Source organism: Stegastes partitus, unplaced genomic scaffold, assembly GCF_000690725.1.
Source record: "Stegastes partitus isolate 25-593 unplaced genomic scaffold, Stegastes_partitus-1.0.2 Scaffold49, whole genome shotgun sequence".
In the NCBI taxonomy this organism is placed as follows: domain Eukaryota; kingdom Metazoa; phylum Chordata; class Actinopteri; family Pomacentridae; genus Stegastes; species Stegastes partitus.
The window spans coordinates 899,073-922,594 of record NW_007577780.1 but is presented as its reverse complement, the minus strand read 5'-3'; the positions used below and the strand labels follow the sequence as shown (position 1 = coordinate 922,594).

At 40.7% G+C, this 23,522-nt stretch overlaps 1 protein-coding gene across 1 annotated transcript in view; it reads left to right on the top strand.

Annotated features, from left to right (window-relative positions):
- Positions 1-23,522, top strand: part of arhgef10la (Rho guanine nucleotide exchange factor (GEF) 10-like a) — a 110,813-nt gene that overhangs the window by 66,073 nt on the left and 21,218 nt on the right. The window contains exons 20-21 of the mRNA XM_008306919.1: positions 3,015-3,136; positions 20,251-20,337. Of these exons, the coding sequence (XP_008305141.1) occupies positions 3,015-3,136; positions 20,251-20,337 (209 nt within the window). The remainder of the gene's footprint in view (positions 1-3,014; positions 3,137-20,250; positions 20,338-23,522) is intronic.

Here is a 23,522-nt window from a genome sequence, read left to right as displayed (position 1 = left end):
TCACACCTCCTTGTATCCTTGCAGGGGTTTGCTGAGGGATAGTCAGAACGCAGGCCAACCACCCTCAAAAATTAATTATTTTAGAACACTCCCAAAATTTGGGATGACTGTAAATATAAGTAATAAAATGATTTAAAACTGCCCCACTCTTCAGAGTCACCTTGTTCATAGCATGACTGTTGGATTCACTTTGTTTGGGGAGAGATGAACTGGTTGAATGAGCGAATCTTGCTTGAATTGGTCAACATGTGTCTCCCATAGATAAAGGATCGTCAGAATAAATAGTTGGGTAAAATGGCACTGTAAACTTTTAAAATATTATTTTATTACATCTTAAAAGGTCTAATTTGACATATGTATGAATTATTCAGTTGTATTGTTTTAAAAGTGCAGGGATTGGACAGAGAAACATAAACAATATGTACATTTTAACTTGTGTAAAAATTGCAAGCTTCATAGATTTTCCCCATATATTTAGATTAATGTAACCATGCCGATAGTTCCTGTTATATTTGCAGATGTTTTGAGATTTGTTCACCCAAGAAAGTATTCAGACCCCTTCACTTTTTGAATGTTTACTGCAAATTTAAATTTGAATTATTTTTACTGTCATTTCCCCCGTCAATCAACAGGTCAGCCATCATGAAAGAAATAACTGAAGAAATATTTTTTTTTACATTTTTTTTTCTTTGCAAATGTATTAAACTCACTTACAAAAACATTCAGACCCTCTGATGTGTCTAAAAATTGTTCAGAGAGAACTGAATGACATTGTTTAAAAAGGCGCCTGTGTCTATAGGATCCCACAATTTACACTGCATGCACTGTAGACCGCCATGATGAAACTGTGGTGAGGCATAGATCAGAGAAAGAGGATGAATCATTTCTAAAGCTTTGAGTGTTTTCCTGGAGCACAGTGGTCTGAATAATAATAGTAAAATGTAAGAAAGAAGCTGGAATATACGAAGACTCTATTTAGTTGTACTCTGTGAAATGACAAAGTTGAATCTCATTGTATTAAATGTCTGCCAAACTAAGTTACTGAGCAATTAGGTCCTTGGTCAGAGAGGTAACCAGGGACCCAATAGGTACTCTCATAAACCTCCAGAGGTTCTCAGCCCAGATAAGAGGACCTTCGAAAAGAACATTCATCTCAGCAGCACTCCATCAATCAGGCCTTCGTTGTTGAGCAGGTAGACGGAAACCACACCAAGTAAGACACACGATAGTCCACTTTGAGTTTGTCTAACTTCAATTAAAAGACTCTGAGAACATGAAAGAAAAGATTATCTGGTCAGGTCAGATGAAAACTGTGGGCAGTACTCTGAGTGCGATGTCTGAATGCTCATCATCTGACTGAAGCCATCCCTTTTGTGAAACACGGTGGTGGCAGCATCATGCTGTTGGGTTGATTCTCAGTGGGAGGGACAGAAAGACGAGTAAAAGCTGAGGGAAGGATGAATGCAGTCAAACACCAAGAAGTCTTAACAGAAAATCTGAATCGAAAAGTTAATGAGACCTAAGATTGGGGCGACAATTGACCTATTAGCATGACAGTGAACCAAAGTATACACCCACAGCAGTGCTGACAAATCTCAGACAAAATTCATAAGATCTGTCAGAACAAATGGGTTGATTTTCCCAAATTCAAGTTTACAATCCAGGTATGCAAAGAGTATAAAAGACTTATCCAAGCAGACAAGGAGTCTAGATGCCAAAGAGGCTTCTACAAAGTGTTATTATGAGGGCCTGGATAGTTTTGTAAGGGAGAAATGTATTTATTCTTAAATAACCTTGCAAAAAAAATGAATAAGTGGTTTTCATTTTGTCATCATGGGTCATTGAGTGTTATTCGATGGGGGAAAAGGTCAGTTTTATCCATTTTAGACTTAATTCACAGCACTGAAAAGGTGGCAAAAAGTGAAAGGGTCTGAATACTTTCTGACGTACTGTATCTACTGTTGTAGAATGGTAGGAAGTAAAAGTCTGTCAAGCTCAAAAGACTGAATAAAGGAAATGTGAAAAACCTAACCACAAACAAACACAGACACAAGATAAAAGTCATTGAGGAATACGAAAAGACACAAAGCATTTATGCAATGCTGTTCATTCCTGTCCTTGATCATTCTTGCCGGCTTCTTTTTTTGAATAAACATGTTTTTTTTTCTTTATTCAGATCTACTCAAGCTTTGAATGTGGCAACGATTTCATTCCATTGAGATTCCCTGTTTGCAAACTGTCATCACAGGAGAGTATTGTTACGTGTACGGTGGTAATTTGCATAGCAAAGTTAAAAGAGCTGAAATACACTCCTGAAAGAGACAATACTCCTATCAGATAATCTCTGCAATTAACTTTTTAAACTGTTGCATATGGTTGTGTGTATCTCTGACCAATGTCGGGAGGCAAACTACAAGTAAAATGTAGCTTATTCCAAAGTAATGTATGCAAATAAACTAGGAAGGAAATTTTAGCAACCTGGTAAATTTCATGCACAATTTAGTTTCTATAAATTGAAATTGATGATTACACAATTACATAATGGGAGTACTTTGGCAGATTTGCCCAGTGACTTGTCAGGGGTGCACCTGTTGTAAGGTTCAGAGCTGTGAGCGCAGAGAAGGTGCATACAGCAAGCAAATCCATTATTATAACCGAAATCCAGCAGTTGCATTTTTCCTGCTGGGACAGACGCTCACTGTTGATTAAGTGCAGGTTTAATCACTGTTGAGGCCCTGTGTTGGCAGCACCTGGCCTCGCCTCCTACAACAGGGAATAAGCCTCTGGCTGATTATAACATTCACATGCTAATAACACCATTCATATTACATACCTGAGGTTGGGAAATGTCTTTCTGATTATTTTGCATGGTTTGACATAGCTTGAAAGAGAGTTTACAGCTTGGCTCAGCTGTGAGGGTGAGATGCATGCTGGCAATAAATGAGACAAGACGGTAAACAAAACATCAAGTTGCTATGACCTCTGTAAGAAGGTGTCCTTTTTTTCTATTTCAGGAGACGAGAATTCACCTGGCTGGTTGTGCGGAGAAGACGACGGGAAGATGATAGCCTCTTTTTGGTATCCGCTGCTTTCCTGTCACATGCCTGTCTTTGCTGCAAAGTCACCAGAGAGAAAGGTAAATCTGCTGCCATCACTACAAGACCAAAATGTATTCCTAAAGGGAACAGGTTTTAACCTACGTTCGGAAATGTCAAAGATCTAAATATGATTAACTTGAATCCAATATGAACATACTTTAAAAAAGAAAGAAAGAAAATCATGCTCAACTTTTCTGTAGTTTCAGAGTAACAACTTTTAACACTTCTTAAATTACATGAAAGCTTTCAGCCTACTTCATACCTGCAAACTACTGGCTTTAAAAAATAGAGGTAGGTGTAGAACAGAGGGAATGAACAGCAGTCAGGGTCAATGGAATCAGCAGTTATCATTACCACTCGAAGTTTGATGTCTCCAAATGACAGAACCATTAAGTTGATGCACAGCGCAACTTCTGTTGGGACCAGTTCAAATGATATATGTCTGTGACTGCATTTTTCTCATGAGCACATAACTTTATAATTAGGCGACGATGATTTAGTCTCGATCAACATGTAGTTACAACTCTGAACCTGTGCGAGATAAAAAAAAAACAAAACAAAGGACTGATATGAATAAATAGAGAATTTAAAAAACACAGAAGTTATGACTAAAACAGTGGTATCTGTGAAATATTAGACTGGTACAGTAAGTATTTTATGGGGTGTTTAAAAAAAAAAACTCACTTTCAGAACTATTTTGCACATGGAAATCTGAAGCAATGTTTGGAAGACAGTACCTCGGGGACTATTACAGATAAAAGTTGGAAATGTTCACCATTATTTCTTATCATAATGTATTGAGCTAAGTATGTGTTGTCCAAAGTGACTGAAAACTACAGTATAGTCTTGTATTTCAAAATGATTATGATTAAAAATGCTTTTTCTTACTTATATTTCGAGAGCCATTTTTAAATTTCAAAACTCTGTTCTACTTGGATCAGACTATCTAACAATACTTATTTTAGTTTTTAGTTTTTAAGGTACAACTTGTTATACCTGCTCAAACACATATAAAAGATAAACGGAATTGACTTGTGTGATCAAGTGTTCCATATTAAAAGCTTTCTCTATGTTTAGGTTTGTATTATTGTGACATGCAACCGAATATGGAAAATATCACCAGTTGACTTTTCAATTTTAAGTTTTCCTGAGCTTAAAGATGGGACTTTGCATGACAGATTTTTTTCATATTTCAGCTCATTCACCCATTATCAGAGATTATTTGGAGTATTTGTCTAATGTTGCAGAATCTGAATCAATGACATGATGAGAAATAACAGTGAAAATTTCAGGCTTTTATTTTAGCCTCTAATTTCAATGTGCATAAAAATGTGCTAAAATTAGTAACTGGTCAGTTTTGAAATCAAATTATGTCAAATGGTAATTAATACATCAAACAAAAGTTCCACATTTATCTTTAGAGATATCTTTATTTTGTGTTGTGGAATTTTGAGGCAAATTGTTGAGCAGAAATTGTTCTAAAAAAGAATGATTTAAGATCGAATGCCCCAAAAAGCTTTGCTTATGTGTTAAAAATCACTTATCTGTTGTGGAATACAACCGTATCTAATTACTCTCAGGTTTGCAGGACACTGATTCACAGTTAGTACAGATCTTCTGTCAAACAATCTCTGCAAACTGGACCTTAGCAACTACAGTATATGTCATTTTACATTGCAATACCGACACATACATTTATTATATGTGTTGATAGAATAATTCTTTTAGGTACAATAAAGACGTGCCCTTATGTATAAATTAACTAGATAGTAACATCAGTTTGTCATTAATATAGGAAATCAAATACCTAAATTGGCAACAATAAGGAAAATAAAAAAATCAATATAGCAAAAAGCAATCCTGCTCCTTTTTTTGTCGCATGTTAGTAAAGAACTTTAACGGAGTATCTATGTATCTGTGTGCAAACGCTTTGCCAAACCTTCTGACAGTGGAGGGATTTAACATCTCCTGGTACATACTGCCATATTTACTAATGCTGTCTGGTCGCAGCATGGATGGCAACTTTACAGTCTTACCATAATTAATGGATGAAATGCAAAAACAAATGAAATACTTTGAATGCAAATAAGCTGAAGAAAAAATGCTAAAATAACATGGAACGAAAGTGTGTCTCTCTGTTGTGAAGCACTTAGCATACTAGTAGATGAAAGAATTCTGCTTTTTAAGACTCTCTCCGTCTCAGTTTAATTTAATTGGATGTGCAACAATAATACTAATACTGAAATTAATAATGACTGATATGAAATATTGAAGAATAAACAGCAGAACAAGTAACATTTCCAGCTCGATCGTCTTACTGCTGTTGTCAGTTTCAAGTTTTAAATCGCTGCCTCCTTCTGAGCTCGGCAATTGTACTTTTTTTTTCTGCAAATACTTTGATGTGTTCAATGTTTCTAAACTGGTAGTGTTTATATTCTGGAAGCAAAGAGCCTCCCTTTGGATCAAACAATCTGTCAAAGCAATCTGACTTTCATTGACGTTAACTCCTCTGAAGCAGCCATTAGTCCGCGGTGGTGGCAGAATCTTTATTTTAATAAAGATTTTGTCAAAAGAGATCATAGTGCCATTTTACACAGTCATTTCCCATCGAATGCAATCAAAGCCCACTTGTCTTGACCTAACAGATAAAAATACACCGTCTCTGTGATGATCTCACTCAGAAATACATAGAGTATTGGAATTACAAGGTGACACAAGAGCATTTCTTCAGGTTGCTGGCTGAAGAATTTCGATCAATACAAGCTGTTAAGACCTAGAAGCCTCCAATAGATCAAGTGGTCAGCACAGGTGAGAGATAGACTTAAAGGGTTTTAGAAGTCAGCGGAAGTGGTCTGAAATCAATTTGCAAAGGCAGAAAGATGATATTTCCAACCACATTTTCTATAACCATAATGTGGTTATGGCTCCTACTGAGCAAGTTGGGTGGTGGGGGGAGCCACATTACCACGGCCACCAGGGGAGGATGTTATAAAGTGATCATGCAATTATCTTAATGGCTGTGGGACACCCAAGCATAAATCAATGTTCCAGCATTAGATTAAGACCTATACCCAAACTCATTGTCGGCCGGCCGCGTGAATGAGAGACGAAGGTGAAGGGAAACAATAGCTGGAAGTGCAAAGAAGTGTAGGAGGGAATTTCCCAACAGATCTTGATGACGTTCCAGAATTCTCTGCAAAAGCGTGTTACACCTGACTGGAAGCCGAGCCAAGTCAATTAATATATTTTGAGCCGGCGAGACCCTACAGTCTCAGAGGATCTGCTCATATTCCCCTCTTCACACGCAAACAAATGAAGCACCTGAGCGTGCCAAGCGAAGGATGTGGCATGTCAATCAGAAATGTGATTTGCCATGAAATTGTTTCGTGTGGCTTTATTACCTGAGAATAACAAAAATGAGCATGCATGTTTTTTACGTACAAAAAGTGGGCACGTTTTTGCGTTGCTGTGTGTGCAAGTATTATGCTCCCTGACTTTATGTATGTGGTTTGGTATATTTGTACTGTAGCTTTGCACTTTTATGCATCTCAAGAATGGGTGTGCAATAGGAATGAGGGTCTAGGTATCCGAAAGCTGAAGAGGTAGGCAATAGTATTTCTTTCCCTTTTTTTGACTAAAGAAAAGGTAGCATTAAATGGAGTGACTTTAAGTCCTTCATGCAGAGCAGACTGTGATTAGGGGCTTAACTCCGCGGCAGCCCCCCTCTCCCTCTCTGTGTCTCCATCTTTGCCTCAGCCGCTGCCTCTGGGACACACACGCCTCTCTGTGCCAAAGCTCCGCAGCTCTTTCTCCGGCTCTTGCAGCTTCTCTTGGCAGTCTGAGTTACAGTGAGTAGAAAGGATGAAGAAAAGGAGGCAAAGGAGAAAAAAAAAAAAAAAAGAAATCCCAGATTAAAAGAGATGTGGCCAAAGGGGCCAAAGCCATTTCCTACAAAAATAAAGTTTTAAAGCAGCGTAGCATGAACAACACGCACAGGTCACCTAAGGGAGCTGGAGCCACTGCTGGCTGTGAGCAGCTCCGTGCACCCCGGTCCACTCAGTGGGAGCTGGAGAGGGTGACTGGACGAACTCGTTAGGCACCGGAGATAAACCTTATCACAAGTCTGCTGAGTGCGAACAGCGGGGGCGGACTGACTGCTCTCAATTTATCTCTTTCATTCTTTTCCCCTCTCTCTCTCTCTCTCTCTCTCTCTCTCTCTCTCTCTCTCTCTCCCTCTCGCACTGAGAATCAGGTGCTATCTTGGTTAATAGACAAACCACATTCTGATGGTCCTTGTTGTTTAAAGAGTCAGTGCACGCTCTGTTTCACTGCCCTCTCTGCCATTTTGAAAGATGAAACGGAGCAGGTTTGGCAGTTGGCCCAAAGGGAGGGTGTGAGGTGGTTGGGTTAAGGGATTAATAGGATATACTATAGCAGAAAGGGTAACAGCTGAACCAGACTTCTGTACAGCAGAATTGGCTGTTAAATGGAACAATTAATACTATATTCTGCAGCGGTCGCATGTTGGCACATCATGTTGGCTTTATTATAACCAGTGCTTTCAGTTAGTACAGATAAACGAGTTAAATATCAGCTCAGAATTTGACTAAACTTTTTAATGTAATGTTAAAAGAAATCCATCCATTGTCTATACACCGCTTAATCCTCACTAGGGTCATGGGGGGCTGGAGTCTATCCCAGCTGACTTAGGGTGAAGGCAGGGGACACCCTGGACAGGTCACCAGTCTATCACAGGGCCACACTTAGAGACAGACAACCAAGCACACTCACATTCACACCTACGGACAATTTAGAATCACCAATTAACCTCAACATGTTTTTGGACTGTGTGGGAGGAAGCCGGAGAACCCAGAGAGAACCCACGCTGCACAGGGAGAACATGCAAACTCCACACAGAAAGATCCTGGGTGTCCTCACCAGGACGTGAACCGGCGACCTTCTTGCTGCGATGCAACAGTGCTAACCACTGTTCCACCTTGCAGCCCTAAAAGAAATCCTACATTGAAAATTGATAATTTTGCCAAAATTAACCAGTTCTAAAAGAATTTCTTTTATCTGATTACCTATCCAAGTCATTTGCCAACAAAAAATGTCACACTTCAGCTAATTACGTTTTATACAAAATGAGTATCTTTACAGATGTATGTCATTTTCATCAACTGGTTGGACAAAACAAGCAGTTTGAAGATGTTACCTTAAACCCTGGTCTAGGGTGCCCATAGTGATTTTTCCTTATAATATATTTCGGCTCAACAATTATTAACAAAAACTGTTACTTACAGCCTTTACATGAAATTATAGTTCAACCCTGGAATGATGTTTATATAATTGTACTAAAAATCTTGTCTGAAGCCTGGTGATTATATTTGTCTGCATTCCACTGTTCCCTTTCATCTCTCTATTTGACTTATAGTTTCATCTGCTATATTTTTTCAATTCTGTCAGGCGGGCCATGTTAGTTTGAAGCCCGCAGACCAATAATAGATGTATTTATGAAAGCCAATAATTTGACAGCTCAGCAAGCTGTTTAACAACTGGCACGCAGTGGCGTCCCATAGTGCATTGGGAACTGAAAGGCTTAAATTACATACTTGTTTCCATCTAGGACGCATATATTTTCTTGTGCACCAGTATTTCTCTGCAACAGCTTATTTAGCAAAGCTCTGCGGGAGATCAATGCCCGGTTCCTGTCCTGGTCTAACCGTTCTCAAAGAGGTACATGCGCATTCTATATTTGCAGTATTTTACGGTGAGGGGACAGGAATCCCTTGGCCACATAATGATTCATAAATGCCTCATATCTCCTCGAGTAGGAAAGCACCTCTTCCTCTGCAACTCTAAAAATGTTCTTAAAGATCCAAGGCTACAAAGACTTGTGAAATAGTAAAGGGACACGTTTCCAGACTCCGTTTATGAGGCATTAGGCTAGGACAGGGTTGAGGATGGCTGCTATGCCAGAGCTCTTATAATACCTTGGGGGATTTCATCATGTATGCTTTGAAGTGCGGAATGACAAACTGGAAAGGGGTTTGGGCTGCATCAGGGTTAGCTTTCTTTCTCTTTTTCTGAGAGGATTAGTTTCTGTGTCTCAGCACAGAAAACGGCAAAGCCTGCTCACATCTCACCCCTAATACACCCCAGTAGTTTACATAGATCACACAGATGATCATTACTATGTATTTATTTACTTGTGCTTGTCTTTTTTTTTCTTTTTCATTTTTTTTGAATGGGTGGCAATTTAGCTTTGAAATCCATTAATGGCGTTATAGGTTGTTGCTGTCGTTGCCATCTGTTGAAGCCACACTGTCCTGGGTCACTGGGGTCTGCGCTTGTTTACTGGAATAGCTGGTGCTTTTGGGGCATGTTGTGCATGTCCCCCTTACTCGCTGTGTCATCCATCTTCCCTGCTGATGGAGTGATAAGAGAGCAGCACCGTGCATTCAGCTAACCACATGAAAGTAACTACATGCAAAGAAAATGAGCCTGTTGAGTGGCATCCCTGGCAGTGGCAAATACACTGTGTTCATGGCTACATTTATACCATTGTCTAGGAAATGACTGATTTACGAACATAATGACTCAAAGCTCTTACAGCCAAGATGAATGAAAGGGTTCAGTGTGAAGGCTGTGCGTGTGTAACACACCACAGATGAGACGCTATGTTATGAAATATGGATTAAAAAGGAGAAGGACAGTGTGAAAAGGTGGCCTTTCCCTCAAGCAACGCCTTTCTGATGATTTATTTCTACTTCCCCCTCTAGACTGTTTTTTATTCAAATTTTTTTTAAGGTAAAGTCATCAAGTTGACACGTTACACAATGCCTTTCCCTCTGTTTTTCTTGAAGGTCGTTTGCTACCTTTCAGAATAGCAGATATCAGCCACCTCTCTGATTTGTTGAGAATAGATGCCACAGCATGAATTAAAAGCTCGTTGGAAATCACGTATCCACCCGGGTGTAGCAGCTCCCTTTCTAACTCTGCACTAATATCCTTTGGCAAACAGAAAAACACAAACAGCAGGATGTGAAAGTGCTTGAGACTGTTTCGAGAGAGCACATCGTTCTCTCTCAGACCTGATCCTCATCAAGATCACCCCCTTTTTTTTCTTTGTGTATTGCTTGTTAGAAATTTCAGAATAGTCTGCAGTCAGCACGCTTTTCTGTGACTATCATGGTCAAATGAATGATGATGACAGCCAATAATGGTGAGAGTGCTGTGCTGTGCTTCTCAGTTTTTGCCTCAACGTGTTTTTTTCTTCTTTTTTTTTACAAATTACGCTCAAATATGCCACCACTGACGAAACATCAGCTACTTAATTTAAGGGACTTGTTAGGAATATTTTGCTCCTCTTTTTGATTCACAACCACAGTTTCCTGCATTATTTTTTATTTGCTTTTCATATTTTGCTTTTTAGGTGTCGAAGACATACAGTAGATGCTCACCACACATTAAGTGTCATGCCGATTTTTTCGAGGAGTGAGTTGATGTTTGTATTTGAAATCAAAAGCTGCTGTCTTCAGCATTAAATCAACAGATGCTAGTACATTCCAATGTTGTCTAAAATGGCTCTGATGGTCTTTTTTTGCAAGCTTCACTCTGCACTGGCATATTCACAATGGATTCTGAAACATCCTGGATGAGCCCCCAATATGTTGCGACCCCAGCTCAAGGGAAGCAACGTGAAGGAGCAAACAAAACCGAACAAACCAGATTGTGAGTTTATTGAATAATCCAAGAGAACAATGGACAAGCAGAGTGGCGTGCAGAGGATCCTCTCTGGGAGAGTGGCTGAGAAAGAGAGCTGCTGGTGGAGGACAGACCTTTGAACACTGCGGGTGTCACACATCAGCAAGCAGGACTGGTAGGCTGCACGCCTGGTTCACCTGCAGCCCAGCAGAGCAGACAGACACAGAAAGCAATGTCCAGGGACTTAACATAGTATGACATGTCTCCCAATCAATTATTTTATAAAGGAGAAAAATAACTTACCCCATGTGGTCCTAAATTTAATTCGTAGAGGCTTTGTAAACATGCACCTCCATTCTCTTCACAAAAACAGACCACTGCTGCTCATCCTCTGAGTTCAAAGAGGGCAGACAAGCGTTTGGCATGCGCAATATAAGAAAGCAGGAGGAAGTGTCAATCTAATTTCTCTGTGTGAAGCTGGATCACAGCAGACCTGTCGCTGGGGCTGATACGACTTCGCCCTTCTGGTCACCGTGGCTCGGCTCAGCGAAACCCAACTCCAGACACACCAAACTTGTCACTGTCACAAATACAGGGGGCAGTGACAGCACACAGTCTCAGACTGCTTAACATTCCTGATCGAAGAAGACCTCTCTCTGAGGTCAGGGCAGAAGTCAAACTTTGGCATTCGCAAAGAACAACTCTGAGGGAGTTGTGACAGTTTCCAACATCTTGGCTAATGTACCAGGAGTGTGCAGAGGTCAGTCTTTCTTTGTAGATCTGGATCTCTATTCTGCCACTGCTAAGCAGCATTAGCAGTTGGGTTTATTGAACTCAAGTAATGGTCAGAAGGTACTGTCAAGAATAGAGCAGCAGCTGCCGGCTGTGTGCCTCTCTTTGCAATAAATTTAAATCCTGCAGCCAAAAAAAAAAGATGTAAGTCTCACAGAAATGGAGATTTGGTGGATGGTCATTCCTGCTGTAAATCTTAACTGACAGGTGCAAAGTTACTAACAGGAGGTGGCCATGGTAGTGTGCTTTTCACAAATTTCATTAGCACATGTGAAAAAAAAAAAAAAAAAGAATACTACCTCTAAGTGTTCAAAGCTTTTCGGGCACTCATCCAGATTTGTATTCTTATAATGGGTGATACTGACTTTGTAGTGTTCCACATGTTCTCAAGTGAAGTCATCTTTATTCTTACAGCATGTTTGAAACAACAAAATGGACCCAAAAGGCTCCCCATTTGTGACAATGGATTCAGATTTACCAAAATACATTTTGTTCTTAAATGAAGTAAAAAGTACATTTCAATTATTTCAATTCAATTCTATCACAACTTCAGCCACGCTGATCTTTTTCTACATTTCTAGAAGAAGTAGAAGTGATGTCATTAACAACATGGGATATTAGAGGAATTAAGCAATGGATGACTGCTGGGTTCACCAGAAGTACCATCTTTTCTCAGTGCCACTTATTGGCCAACGCAGCAATACGGGTTGTGCTGCCAGAGCAGACAGCTAAGTTGCTGATGGGTGTGTATTGAAATGAATAGAGGTGTACTGAAAAAAAAAAAAAAAGTGCAAATACCCAAGAGGCTGTGTTAGCAACCAGCATTTTAGTATAATCATGTCATCATTACATCCTGCGTACCTAAGCTTTTAATTAATTTACTAAACAGCTGGAACAGGGACAGTGAAAAGGATTTGGAATTTTTAATTTGTGTTGCAATGATAGGATCGAGTTGGTTTTGTAACTGCTGAGTCTGGTTGTCACAGCGACGGTGTACCAAAGATATTATTTGACTGCATGTAAGTTCAATTTTCTTATTAGAACTTACACAATATTTACATGGCAGTTACAGGCTTTGTGCTACTCTTCTTGCCAATAGAGGGCAGTGCAATGCCTGCGTGTGTGTATGTTTGTTTGTGTGTGTGCACATNTGCGTGTGTGTATGTTTGTTTGTGTGTGTGTATGTTTGTATATATATATATATGCACGTGTGTATATGTGTGTGTGTGTGTGTGTGTGTGTGTGTGTGTGTGTGTGTGTGTGTGTACATATATATAGAAAGGGTAGCCACACCCACTGGCTGACAGTGAGGTCATTTGCAAAGGACCTGATCTGTTGCCGTGACAGTTAACATACTAATTACAGGGAATCATAGACACACTCTAGCAATGCCTGAGAGTAGCTCTCCTGCTCTGGCCCTGGGGTTCTGCTCACTCTGTACTTGTCAAGATAGCATGCAGGAACAAATTATGTACCCAGAAGGGAAATCCTGCAGATCTGCTAAATGTGCTAATTTGGTCACATTCTTCCTCAGTGATTATACATCAACGTGGAGAGGACGATAGGCAAAAACTGCATCAATTCAAAAGGAAAAGGAAGAAAGCCCCTCTCTCCACTTTGATTTCCTATTGTGCCAAAGCAGTCCTGTCTGTTGCAATGATATCTCCCCTCCTTATTCTCTGCTCGGCTAATTAGTCTTCCTGCTACTTGCTTTCAAGACATGCACAACTACCACTCTAAATGCTGCTTAATTTATTGTTGTTGGCCGCTGTTAGAGATTTAAGGGCGGGTTGTCTTTACCTTCTGCTTTCTTTTAAAGTAGATGCAAATCTGAGCTTTCCATTTAGCTTTCATGTTATCTAGAAAGTGTGTTCACTCGATTTAACTTCTGTATGCTGAAACTCACAAGTTCAGTTGTTGTTCAGTTCTGTCATGAAAAACCAACTCTTGGGTCTATCTATCCAAGACTATTAAAGCATTTTAAAACATCAAAATAGAATTGAAACAATGGGCCTGCAATGTGGTGCTTGAACAAGCAGATTAGTATTTGTGAAGCAGTTGTGATTTGTGTTTGTCTCATGTTATGCCAAACAGGCCGACATAGAATTAGGATCCAAGGATTGTAAGGGGCAGATTCAAATTCGGGAGGTGCTCCTTGATGTGCAGCGCTTCCCTGGCAAAATTAACTGCAGCCACCACATGGCTTGGCACCACGGCCCCCTTTGTTCTGTGTTTTCTGCCATCTGATATTAAGGATTATAGAAAGCCTTGTCCATTCTTATGCCCAGGGTTTCATCCAGGACCCCATGTTGACAAACAGTTGTGTCAGTTTCTGTCTTTGAGGTGGGTGAAGATTGCTCATCCAAAGCTTGTCCGGGCCCAGTGCGGATGTCTCCCGTCTTGGCAAAACAGGGAAGGGAAGATGGAGGAAGTGATTGACTACACAGAGAAGTTTTGGACCATCGTCCTCTTTTGAATCCATTAATGCAGGGGCAGTACACCGCTTTCATCCAGAGTTGGAACTACCATGACCGCAGGAGTCAGCGGTGTGGGTGTGTGGATCCGTGTGTGTGTGCGTGAAGGAGGGGGGGGGCATAGCGACACAGCGAATTTGCATCACATTTGTTGGGCATGTTGCAATCGTTCAGCTAGGAGCGGTGAAGGACACGAGGAAGAAAATCTCAGTCGAGTCATGAATATGAGTTTGTAATGTCCTACCAATGTCAGGCTGTGGCTCTGAGCAGCGATATGCAAAACTGCTCTCCAACTTCATTCCACTTATTGCTGATATGATCTGTGGCATAGCCAGGGGAGACAGGGAATCGTTACTGTACAGACAGTGGTTATTAAATTGAGGGAAATGTCCTGAGCTGGTTTCAGTAATAAGCTGATAGCCATATGGTTTAGCTGCAAGTCGTAAGCACCTCTATGGGACCTCATAGAGACCTATCAAGAGTTAAAAAATCAGGCTGTCTACTCAGCCTTCTCGTGCAGATGGTTTAATCTCATTGTCTTCAAATGACTTTGAATATTCTGGGTGTAACGCAGGCCTGCAAGCACAGCAGGTGGTTGGCCCCTTTGATCTCTGCTTGTAGATGCCGGTGGAATTTAAATCACAGGGTGACATCTAGCTCATGAAATCATAACATGAACAGCAAGTTTCCGCTTTGATCCTGTTGTCCTATTGTATTAGGTTCATTAGAGATTATGATGTATTAGAAAATAGATAATGAGCAAACAACATTTTGCTATCCCCATATGGTCGTGTCATGACAGTGTGCATGTCCCCAAATAATGTGTTTGTAATGTTAGCGGTTGCAGTAGGTAGTATACTGTAACTATAGATCCACATATTCTGAGCATGTGCATTGCTGACCTTGTCAAGAGCCCTTGAGCGGACTCAATATTCACGTCATGTGGACCCTAACGTGCCCTTACGTACTTGTGGACACAGAAAGCGCGATACGGAATTTACTTAAAGTGTATGATATTTCCTTTGTGTACTGATAAGAAGAAAAAAAATCTTCCGCGAAATAAGACATTCTCTCCAACTTTGATGTCTAACATTGGTAAAAACTAGCTAGTTAACACCAAATATTAACTGTCGGAGCAGATCAGGAAATGCTGTTCTGTATTTGGTGTGAATGGGTCTCACGTTAATGTGTTGATTGTCAATTTTACCCATATAAGGTAGGAACCCTTCTGCCTAGATAGGGGTTTCCAACCAGAAGGGGACAATCCAATTTTTGGCCACTGAGCAACACACTTGAAAGTTACCGTATATATGGATGTTGATTTGGAAATATGCGCTTTAAGAAGATTTTGATATTAAATAAAGAAACTGTGTGCATCGTAAAGCAATAAGCGTTTGACTTTAATTCATCAGACATAGGTAATAAAGCGTGTCAATTAAGTTTTCTTAAAGCATTGGCTCAGCTTCTACATTAACTGAATCTGTGAAACAGCTAAACCCGAATGAATAATGGAAATTTCAAGCATCCAGTTGGGAACCAGTGCGAAGTGTTCCTTAGAGAATAATGAAAGCGTGAATGAGAAAGTAATTTCAGCCGTCATGTCAATTTACTTCGTCACTGTAGATAAAGGGTTGATTGCATTTTGACCATTTTGCCCTATGCTGACCTGCAGAATTGGATTATCGTTGATGACAAGGTTAAGTCTGCAACAAAGGTCTCATTTTAGTGTACTGCTAAAATTGCTATTGTTTTTTGCTTTCACCCCATGCACATGAAACCTTGTCTTTGGTGGTCCTCCCTTTCTTTTTCAGTCATCTTCACTGAACAGTTGCTACACGTCACCTTGTCTTTTGTTTCCTTCAGCTTCTACCATCTGTTTTTCATACATCCTGTGTGCTCTTTTGTGTGTGTGCCTGACAACATTTTCCTCATTGTGCTTTAATTTTAAATTTCAGTAGCAGATTAACAGTTGTTGTTGTTTTTTTTTTACATTTTCTTGTATGGGTACCTAATTAGTAAGTACGTAAGAAGGGTCCTACTTTGTTCTTCTCTGACTTAAAGTACACTCCAAATGCTCAGTGTGGATCTAGTAATTAGTTTGAAGGGGATTTTTGCGTAAGACCAGAAATCAATCAAGAAAACCAAGTTTTAGTGCTTGGTAGATGTAGAAAGCATGCTTCGTAGCAGACATACCTTGAAGAGCTATACTATGTTGACATAGAATGTCAGATTAGGATGGTTAACAACCTCAGCATCTGTTTTTATTTTAGCAATAAAGAAATGTCAGTTGCCTTGGCTTGCCTTTTTGATAACCTGAGCAAAATCTCCCATGTTAGTAGCTTGTTTAGTGTGCATTACCTGTAGCAGTGCTCTGGATGTAAGTAATTTCAGGTTGACTGGCGATTCTGCGGCTATCCTGCCTGTAGCCTTAGGCAGTGGGGTTGCAGTGGGGAGGGAGCGCCAGCACCAGTCAATTACCAGTTAATAAACAGTGGAAGTTTTCTATTAGTGCTTGTTAGTGCGTGTAAAAGATTGTTGGAATGTGGAATTGGGGGAAGGCACTGTGACTATGGCATTAGAAAAAAAAAAAAAAGTACAGGCATAGTTTCTTTCCCTGAGTCTAATATATGGCACCCAGTTCTCCGTACGCATGCCATTTATAGAGATAATATTTGTTATTTGATTTTCAGCAGACTACACAGTGCAGAATATAGTATTTGCAAACACTTTTTTTTTAACAGTCCCAAAATGTGTGGTCAGGAGTTTCACATAAGGCAATATTTCATAAGTGACTGTAGAGCCCTCTTTCCAATAAAGCGAATGTATTACATAAGCATGGCTGAGGCCAAACAATGCAATGCTGGCTGCAGCGTGTCTCATCATTGATAACATTATAGGCCCCTGGTGAACATGATGCATGGACCCTTTGGGGATAGCAGTTGTCACAAATCTTATGTGTGGTAAACCCCCCATATATCTGAAAGTAGATTTGCTTACAGAGGAATATTGCTGCAAGGAAAAACAGCGCACCTGAGTAGCCTTGAGAAGTAGAAAAAACAAACAAACGAAAACATTAATTGGATTTGGAGAAGGCATCCTCACCAAGGCGACAGTCCTCTGACAGTCTAACAGCATGAATCATTAAAAGCCCTCCTTGTCATATTAGACCACCACCAAGAACCACTGCTAGTTGAAGCTGGTGACATGCTGAGCCAAGAGCTGTAGCAGTGAGTAACTAGGCAAAAATGTTCACAGTAGATAAAAGACAGTCGCAATGAATGGTCCCATCCATTCTGTCCTGAAAGAAAGTAATGTAATTACACACATTTTGAATTTATCTTTCAGAAAAACAATGGATGCCTCTATGCTAACTATTACCACCTGGAACCAGCATATGGGCTGGCGCCCTCTTGGGGTAATGGGTGGGGCGGACTCTCTGTCGACCATTGGGTCATTGGTAACCAGCAGCTGGGAGGCCGCCCTCTCATCACATCAACAAATCTCACTTTAATTAGCTCACCTGCCCATTTCCTCCCTTTCCCTCCCCATATCCCTCAAGTCCTCCATCAAACCTCCCTCAGCTGGCTTACAGGCTCACCTTCCTCTCTCATCCTGCATCCACACAGGGGAACAGCCTCAGCGTCTCGGCTTCACACCTACAGCACTGCAGACGCACACACATACACGGGCTGTTCTATAAACGAGACTGACAATAGACTTCAAGAAAGCTTGGATCCCATCGATTTTTAAATGGGGCCTCACTGATACCGTATTAGCATTGGGATTGCCAGTGATATGGTCATTGCTGAAGGCCCACATTTCCTTTGTGCCTGTCGATATAATTTGCACATTCACAGGTGGAAATGATCTCACAGGCTTTGTTGTTGTGCTCACCCGTGCTCTTTCCATTGGCTGTTTAAAGAAGTTCAATAAGTGGACCAGTGGTTTACTGTATTGATCATAGTCACTGTCTGCACTTTAATGGGAATAGAATCTATCTTCGCCTTGGTATCCTTGTGTATTCAGGCCCCGTAAACCATTCTCATAGAAAATGTTGCTACATGCAGCAGATAAAGGGTTTTATTCCTGATAATATGGAAAATCTGTCCCATGCTAATTATTGCGGGATTGCAAGGATTTAAATAATTGGCCTATATGTAAGAAGTGCTGTTTAACATTTTAAGCATAATAAGGTGTCATTAGCAAACAGCTAATTACATGTACAATATTCTAAAATGAGATTTCGTCTTTACACCCGCAATCATTTTACAAGAGTGGGCGTCAAATTTCTCAAATGGTGGATATCTCATTAAGGAACAAGCCTCTTCATTTACCCATCAGCTCTTTATCTGAATGAGCCCAGTGCTCATTGCTGCCTTTGAATACCTTATGAAGTCATGAGAGGACCGCTCCGCTAACACGAATAGATCCCACTTGTGCTGCCCGACTGGCTCTGTAGTACGCTACCATGCAAAGCAATCGAGGCCCGGAAAGATTGGCCAACGCTGCTCGCCGTTCTCAGGTGAATGATAAAAATCCCACCACCACTGAACTGCCCGTGCCATCCGCCACAGTTTTCCAGTCTCTCTGCTCCCTTTCTCTTAACCACAGGGCTTCCATATGGCCACCTATTATGGCTGCCGCTTAATTACCTATCAAAAAACATTTCACAGCACTTGACGCAGGGGCTAGCAGAAGGGGAGAGGGAGACACACACAAAAAAAAAAGAAGGAAAAAAAAGACAAAGATAGAGGAAAAAGGCATGCATAAAAAAGCGTGAATGATGGGAAAGAGAAATGGGAAAGTGGGACTGAGAGATTGATAGAGGACGAGCCGTGCATCTGTGGAGTGAATTTGAATAGATGGAGACAGACACCGGGGAGGAGGGGGGGGTGGAGGAATAGCCTCGCAGTGCAGATGAGGAGAGCAGCGATCTGGCCAGTATCCTTTTCTTGTTTAGTGTTTACAAACAGGAGAGAAAAGGGGGAGGAGCTTGGCCGGGGGTGGCTATAAATTCCCCGTGATTGATGCTTGTCGCCATGGAGGACGACAGCTAAAGACGTGCAGCTCTCAGCGCTGACACCCGCTTCACTTTCACTCACTTTTACCCTTCTCAAACCCCACCAACTCTCAACCTGCCATCATCCCCGACGACCCACGGTTAGCGGTTGTGTTTGTCACATGGTCGACCTCAGCAGTCACACGCTAAAGTAATAATCATTCCCCAACAGACGGACTGCTGGTTAGAAGAGCAGGCGGCTTGATGCACTTAGCCACGGGCTCCATACTGTAAATGTCAACTTCAATCACTCAGTTTCAGGCTAACAAATCTGCTATATGTTCAAGGGATATAGATTTCTTTCCCCCTTTTGTAAGATGTTGGCGTTTACTTTATTGATAACAAATAGTCAGACAACTTCCTCGGTTCAGCACCTCGGTATTTCGAACCCTTGTGTGTTCTCAGCTTTGGGCCAGCTTCATTTCCAGCCACACTGATTCCACGTCTTTTTAGTGTATAATTTTAGACTTGGAAAATTATTGTGGTTCAGAAACTGTCTGCGTCAACCACATAATCAAAAACTCAGTTTTTTATGCATTTGGAAATAAAAAGGGAACAGAAAGGCTTTTATGCCTGTGCATCCCTAGTTTTCAAAGTGTTATTTTCTGGGTTTCAAAGTTTGCTGAAAGAAATGTTTAAAGGTTGCTGAACAAAAGAATTGCGATATACAGTGTATAAATATAACAATTGAACGGATAGCTGTTCCTTAAAACCTAGACAAAAAAAAAATATATATTAAAACTTGGCATAAAAGCAAATCTACTCATAGAAAAATTGTTTAAAGGAACCTAGAACGACAACTTTTATGTTTTCCTCCAACGACTTATTATTGGTGTTGGACTTTTATTCTTGTCCAGTTGCAGAAAGCAAACTATTATTGAACAGACTGTGGTTATATAATAATAGGACTTTGTGGTCTAAGTCTGACATCTGTTATAAGGTAGAGAAGAAGAGTCAGAGGGTATTCAGCATAATCTGTGGAAATTAGCACGTGCATTTATAACGTGTGTCATGTGGGTGCCAGTTTTATGGTCATTTAAAGGTGTTTTAGAGAAGGAAGTAAGGTCCCTATATTGAGTGATAATACATATGTAATCATTCTTCATTTTATCTCCTAAAGCTTGAGGCTGCCCTCCACAATCCTGTTCACTGTGCACTGCTGGGCTTCTCTGCAGCGAGTACCTCCTTACCTCAAGGCTACCTCTGGGTAAGTAATGTCTTGCTTAAACACACACCCACCCACACACACACACACACACACACAGACACACACACACACACACACACACACACACACATGTACATACACACATACTCAATTCAGTGTCAAGGAGAAGAATGCATATTTTACGGTTACTGATAATTTTAGCTTTTAACACAATTACCATGACCATTTAAATGTTCTCTCTACATTCTGCTCGCATTTATTAAAGAAGGCAATGAAAAATGTATCTCAAGGCTAAGAATGGGACATGCAAAAATTTTTTCTCTTCTCTGTAAAATGTTACCTGTAAACTGTGGATTCATTTAGTATAAAAGCTCGTGCTATGTTACCGTTGCACAGTGTTTCATGATGAGTGGGGCAAATCACGCAGCCAGACCGTCACATCACTTTACCTGGACATGTGCAAATTTAGCTGGATCTAGCGAGAAGAAAATTCAGAGGAGAAAAAAAACGATGCCGCAAATCTGCTATTAATCTTAAAGTTTCAATTTTTGTTCCCTCTCCGTTTTTTGGAGAAGGTGGGTAATTTATCAGGTAATCCTCTTTCGACCTGAAATGTGGCTAAATCAAGTGTAGGCCCTCCAAGACACAGAGTACGGCTCAGTGTCTCCGACTTAATTGCTTTTGTGGTGCTACTCTAAAGAAGACTGGATGCTCACTCGGATGGGGAAGAGGAGATATGGTTCCATTAGCTTTTAAGGTCGTGTGATATCAGTGTTTGAAGAAGCATATGCTGCTCTAAATTTCAGCTTCTTTTGGAACACATTCTATCACAGACGAATTTAAATGCCCAGAACCTTGTCCTTTCTTACAAAGGCAGGATGTCCACATGCTGTGTGTGCTGCACAGGTTAGACTGATGCATTTAAAATCTTTCAATTCCTTTACACTTGCATGCATTTGTGACCACCGTTAACATTTGACTTGTCTGTGGTGATAATGTTTTAAATGCTTTAAAGTGCAGCAATGCGTATTTAAAAGACCTGAGTGTTGTTCAGTCAAGACTAAATAAGTTCTTCTATCTTTCAAGACGGATTCAAGTTATGTCTTCAGCCCAGAGTTGATTGTTACACCATGTCTACACCGAGTGCCTATCGTGCACAACTCTCTTGTGTTCACCGATGCAGTTAGAAGCATTTTGTCTGGAGGGTGAACTCAGTGGAGCTTATTAGGAAACTGACTAAATTAAAAACCAGTTGGTAAGATATCTTTCTGCTTTCATTTAACAAGGACTACAGCCTGCAGCCTGTTTTTGGTCCTATGTTGTGGGTCATACAGCTCCTTTTACCATCCATGGTTGGTGTCTTCAGTGAAATAACCTGGAACAGCTTTCCTAACCTCGTGTATGACCGCATGCATATCAATAACCCATTCAAATAGCCACTGTCAAGACAGGGGGCACAGTCAATCAGAAAATGTCAAAGGTGTATGCGTGGGAAGTGGGCTGAGAGCAAAGCTACAACACAACTCTTTGCTGAAACTTGCAGCTTTTTGGACAGCTGTTCAAGCTGCCGTCCAAATACAATGTCAAATTGTGTCAAATGCAGGATTAATGTATTCACTGAAGTGTAATTTTTTTGTGTTTTCGTTGAAGCATTCGGGCATGTACACTGGAAATAATAGAGTTGATGCGTAAAAAGACACTTTGGGTTCAGTTCAGTGTGTGTGCCGTGTAAGTGAAAAGGCAGGCCCGTGTGTCCAGTGCAGACAACTGTATTGATTAAAGTGGAAGCTATTTGTTCTGACGGACCAGCGTAGGGTGGACGTCTGCAGAACGCCTTCAGTGCAGACATGAGGTCAGTGTGCTGTATGTCTTCAGTATAAATTACAAACTCTTTCATGTCATTCAGTGTGGATCCTAAAAGGATTCCGTTCAAAGTAAAGTTTTCCACAGAGCTGAGACCAAGTTTTTTTAATTAATAGGCCCAATATCTAAATACATCATGTGTGGGACGGTCCAAGGTCTGTGTGTCACTGTCTTTCTTATTTTTAATTAACTCTACGATTTTCAAGGTCAAAACTTGGTCCTTCACCGTTGTGCATTTCAACATCAAATCTTCTGGGAGTCAAGTGAAGTTCAAGATACATTTCAAGCCCACATTTTGTGACACGTTGACTGCAGTCCAACCTCAGGCTGATTTTATAGTAAACTTGTTGCTGTTCTATATACTGCAGAGAGATTTCTGCCCGTGTTGAATTCTTTCTGGGAAACCTTAAAAGTAGTCAATCAATGTGGTCTTTGTTGTTTGTTATGAGCTAAAATCTCAAGAGTGAATTTACTTTGCAGTGCATTCCTGCTCACTCCAGGAAACTAACCTCGCAAACAAGATATGCAGCTCCTTGAGCACTGAGCACATCTGATCTGTTTCCAGCACAGTGACTGTTACATACTGTACAGCGCAACATGTCAACCGAGCAAAAACAAAGTGGTATCCACCAAAAAAAAAAAACCCAACCAAAAAACAGAATATCGAGGGCCTGCAGATCCAGGACGAATAATTAGTGGCTGAGTGTTCCCACCCCCAGTTGGTTCTACCTCCCTGGCAGGCTTGTCAAATAAGGGATGACACTAATCATGTTAAAGTGAGATGGGCTATGGGGATTTCTGTGTGCTTTGATCAGAGTAATGACATTGTGTCTAATCAGCCTGATACCCCAGTGTTTCCCTGTTTGCCTTCACCTTCCTTGTCCCACTTTTGCCAACTTCCTACTTCGCAATTTAAACAAAGGCTCCAGGAATTCCACCTTTATGCATCTTGTAACATATACCTTACACTGTGTTAGCATTATAGCAAGTGTCAGTAATGGGAAACTTAAAAGAAATCCATTTCAGAGTGAATCAGCAATCGGGTAACCCATGGATTTGGATTCTTAATGTGGTGAATGCAACCGAGCAGAGTGTGCTGCCATGACCATTCTCCCACTCCTCCTCCCTGCATCCACAGCAATCTAATTAATGCTGGCACAGCATTTACTGTTTAGGAAGTTTTTGCTTCTCCCAGGGGAAGAACACAAGATATCTATTCCTTTAAATACGTAGTGATGACTTTGTCAGGACATAGTGGTTTTACTGGATCTCAAGGGGAAAAGAGGAAGAGGGAGTGTTCTGTTAACTGGCAGTGACCATGGTGGTGTGTGGAAGGGTTTGCGAGCTCGAAACGGACATGT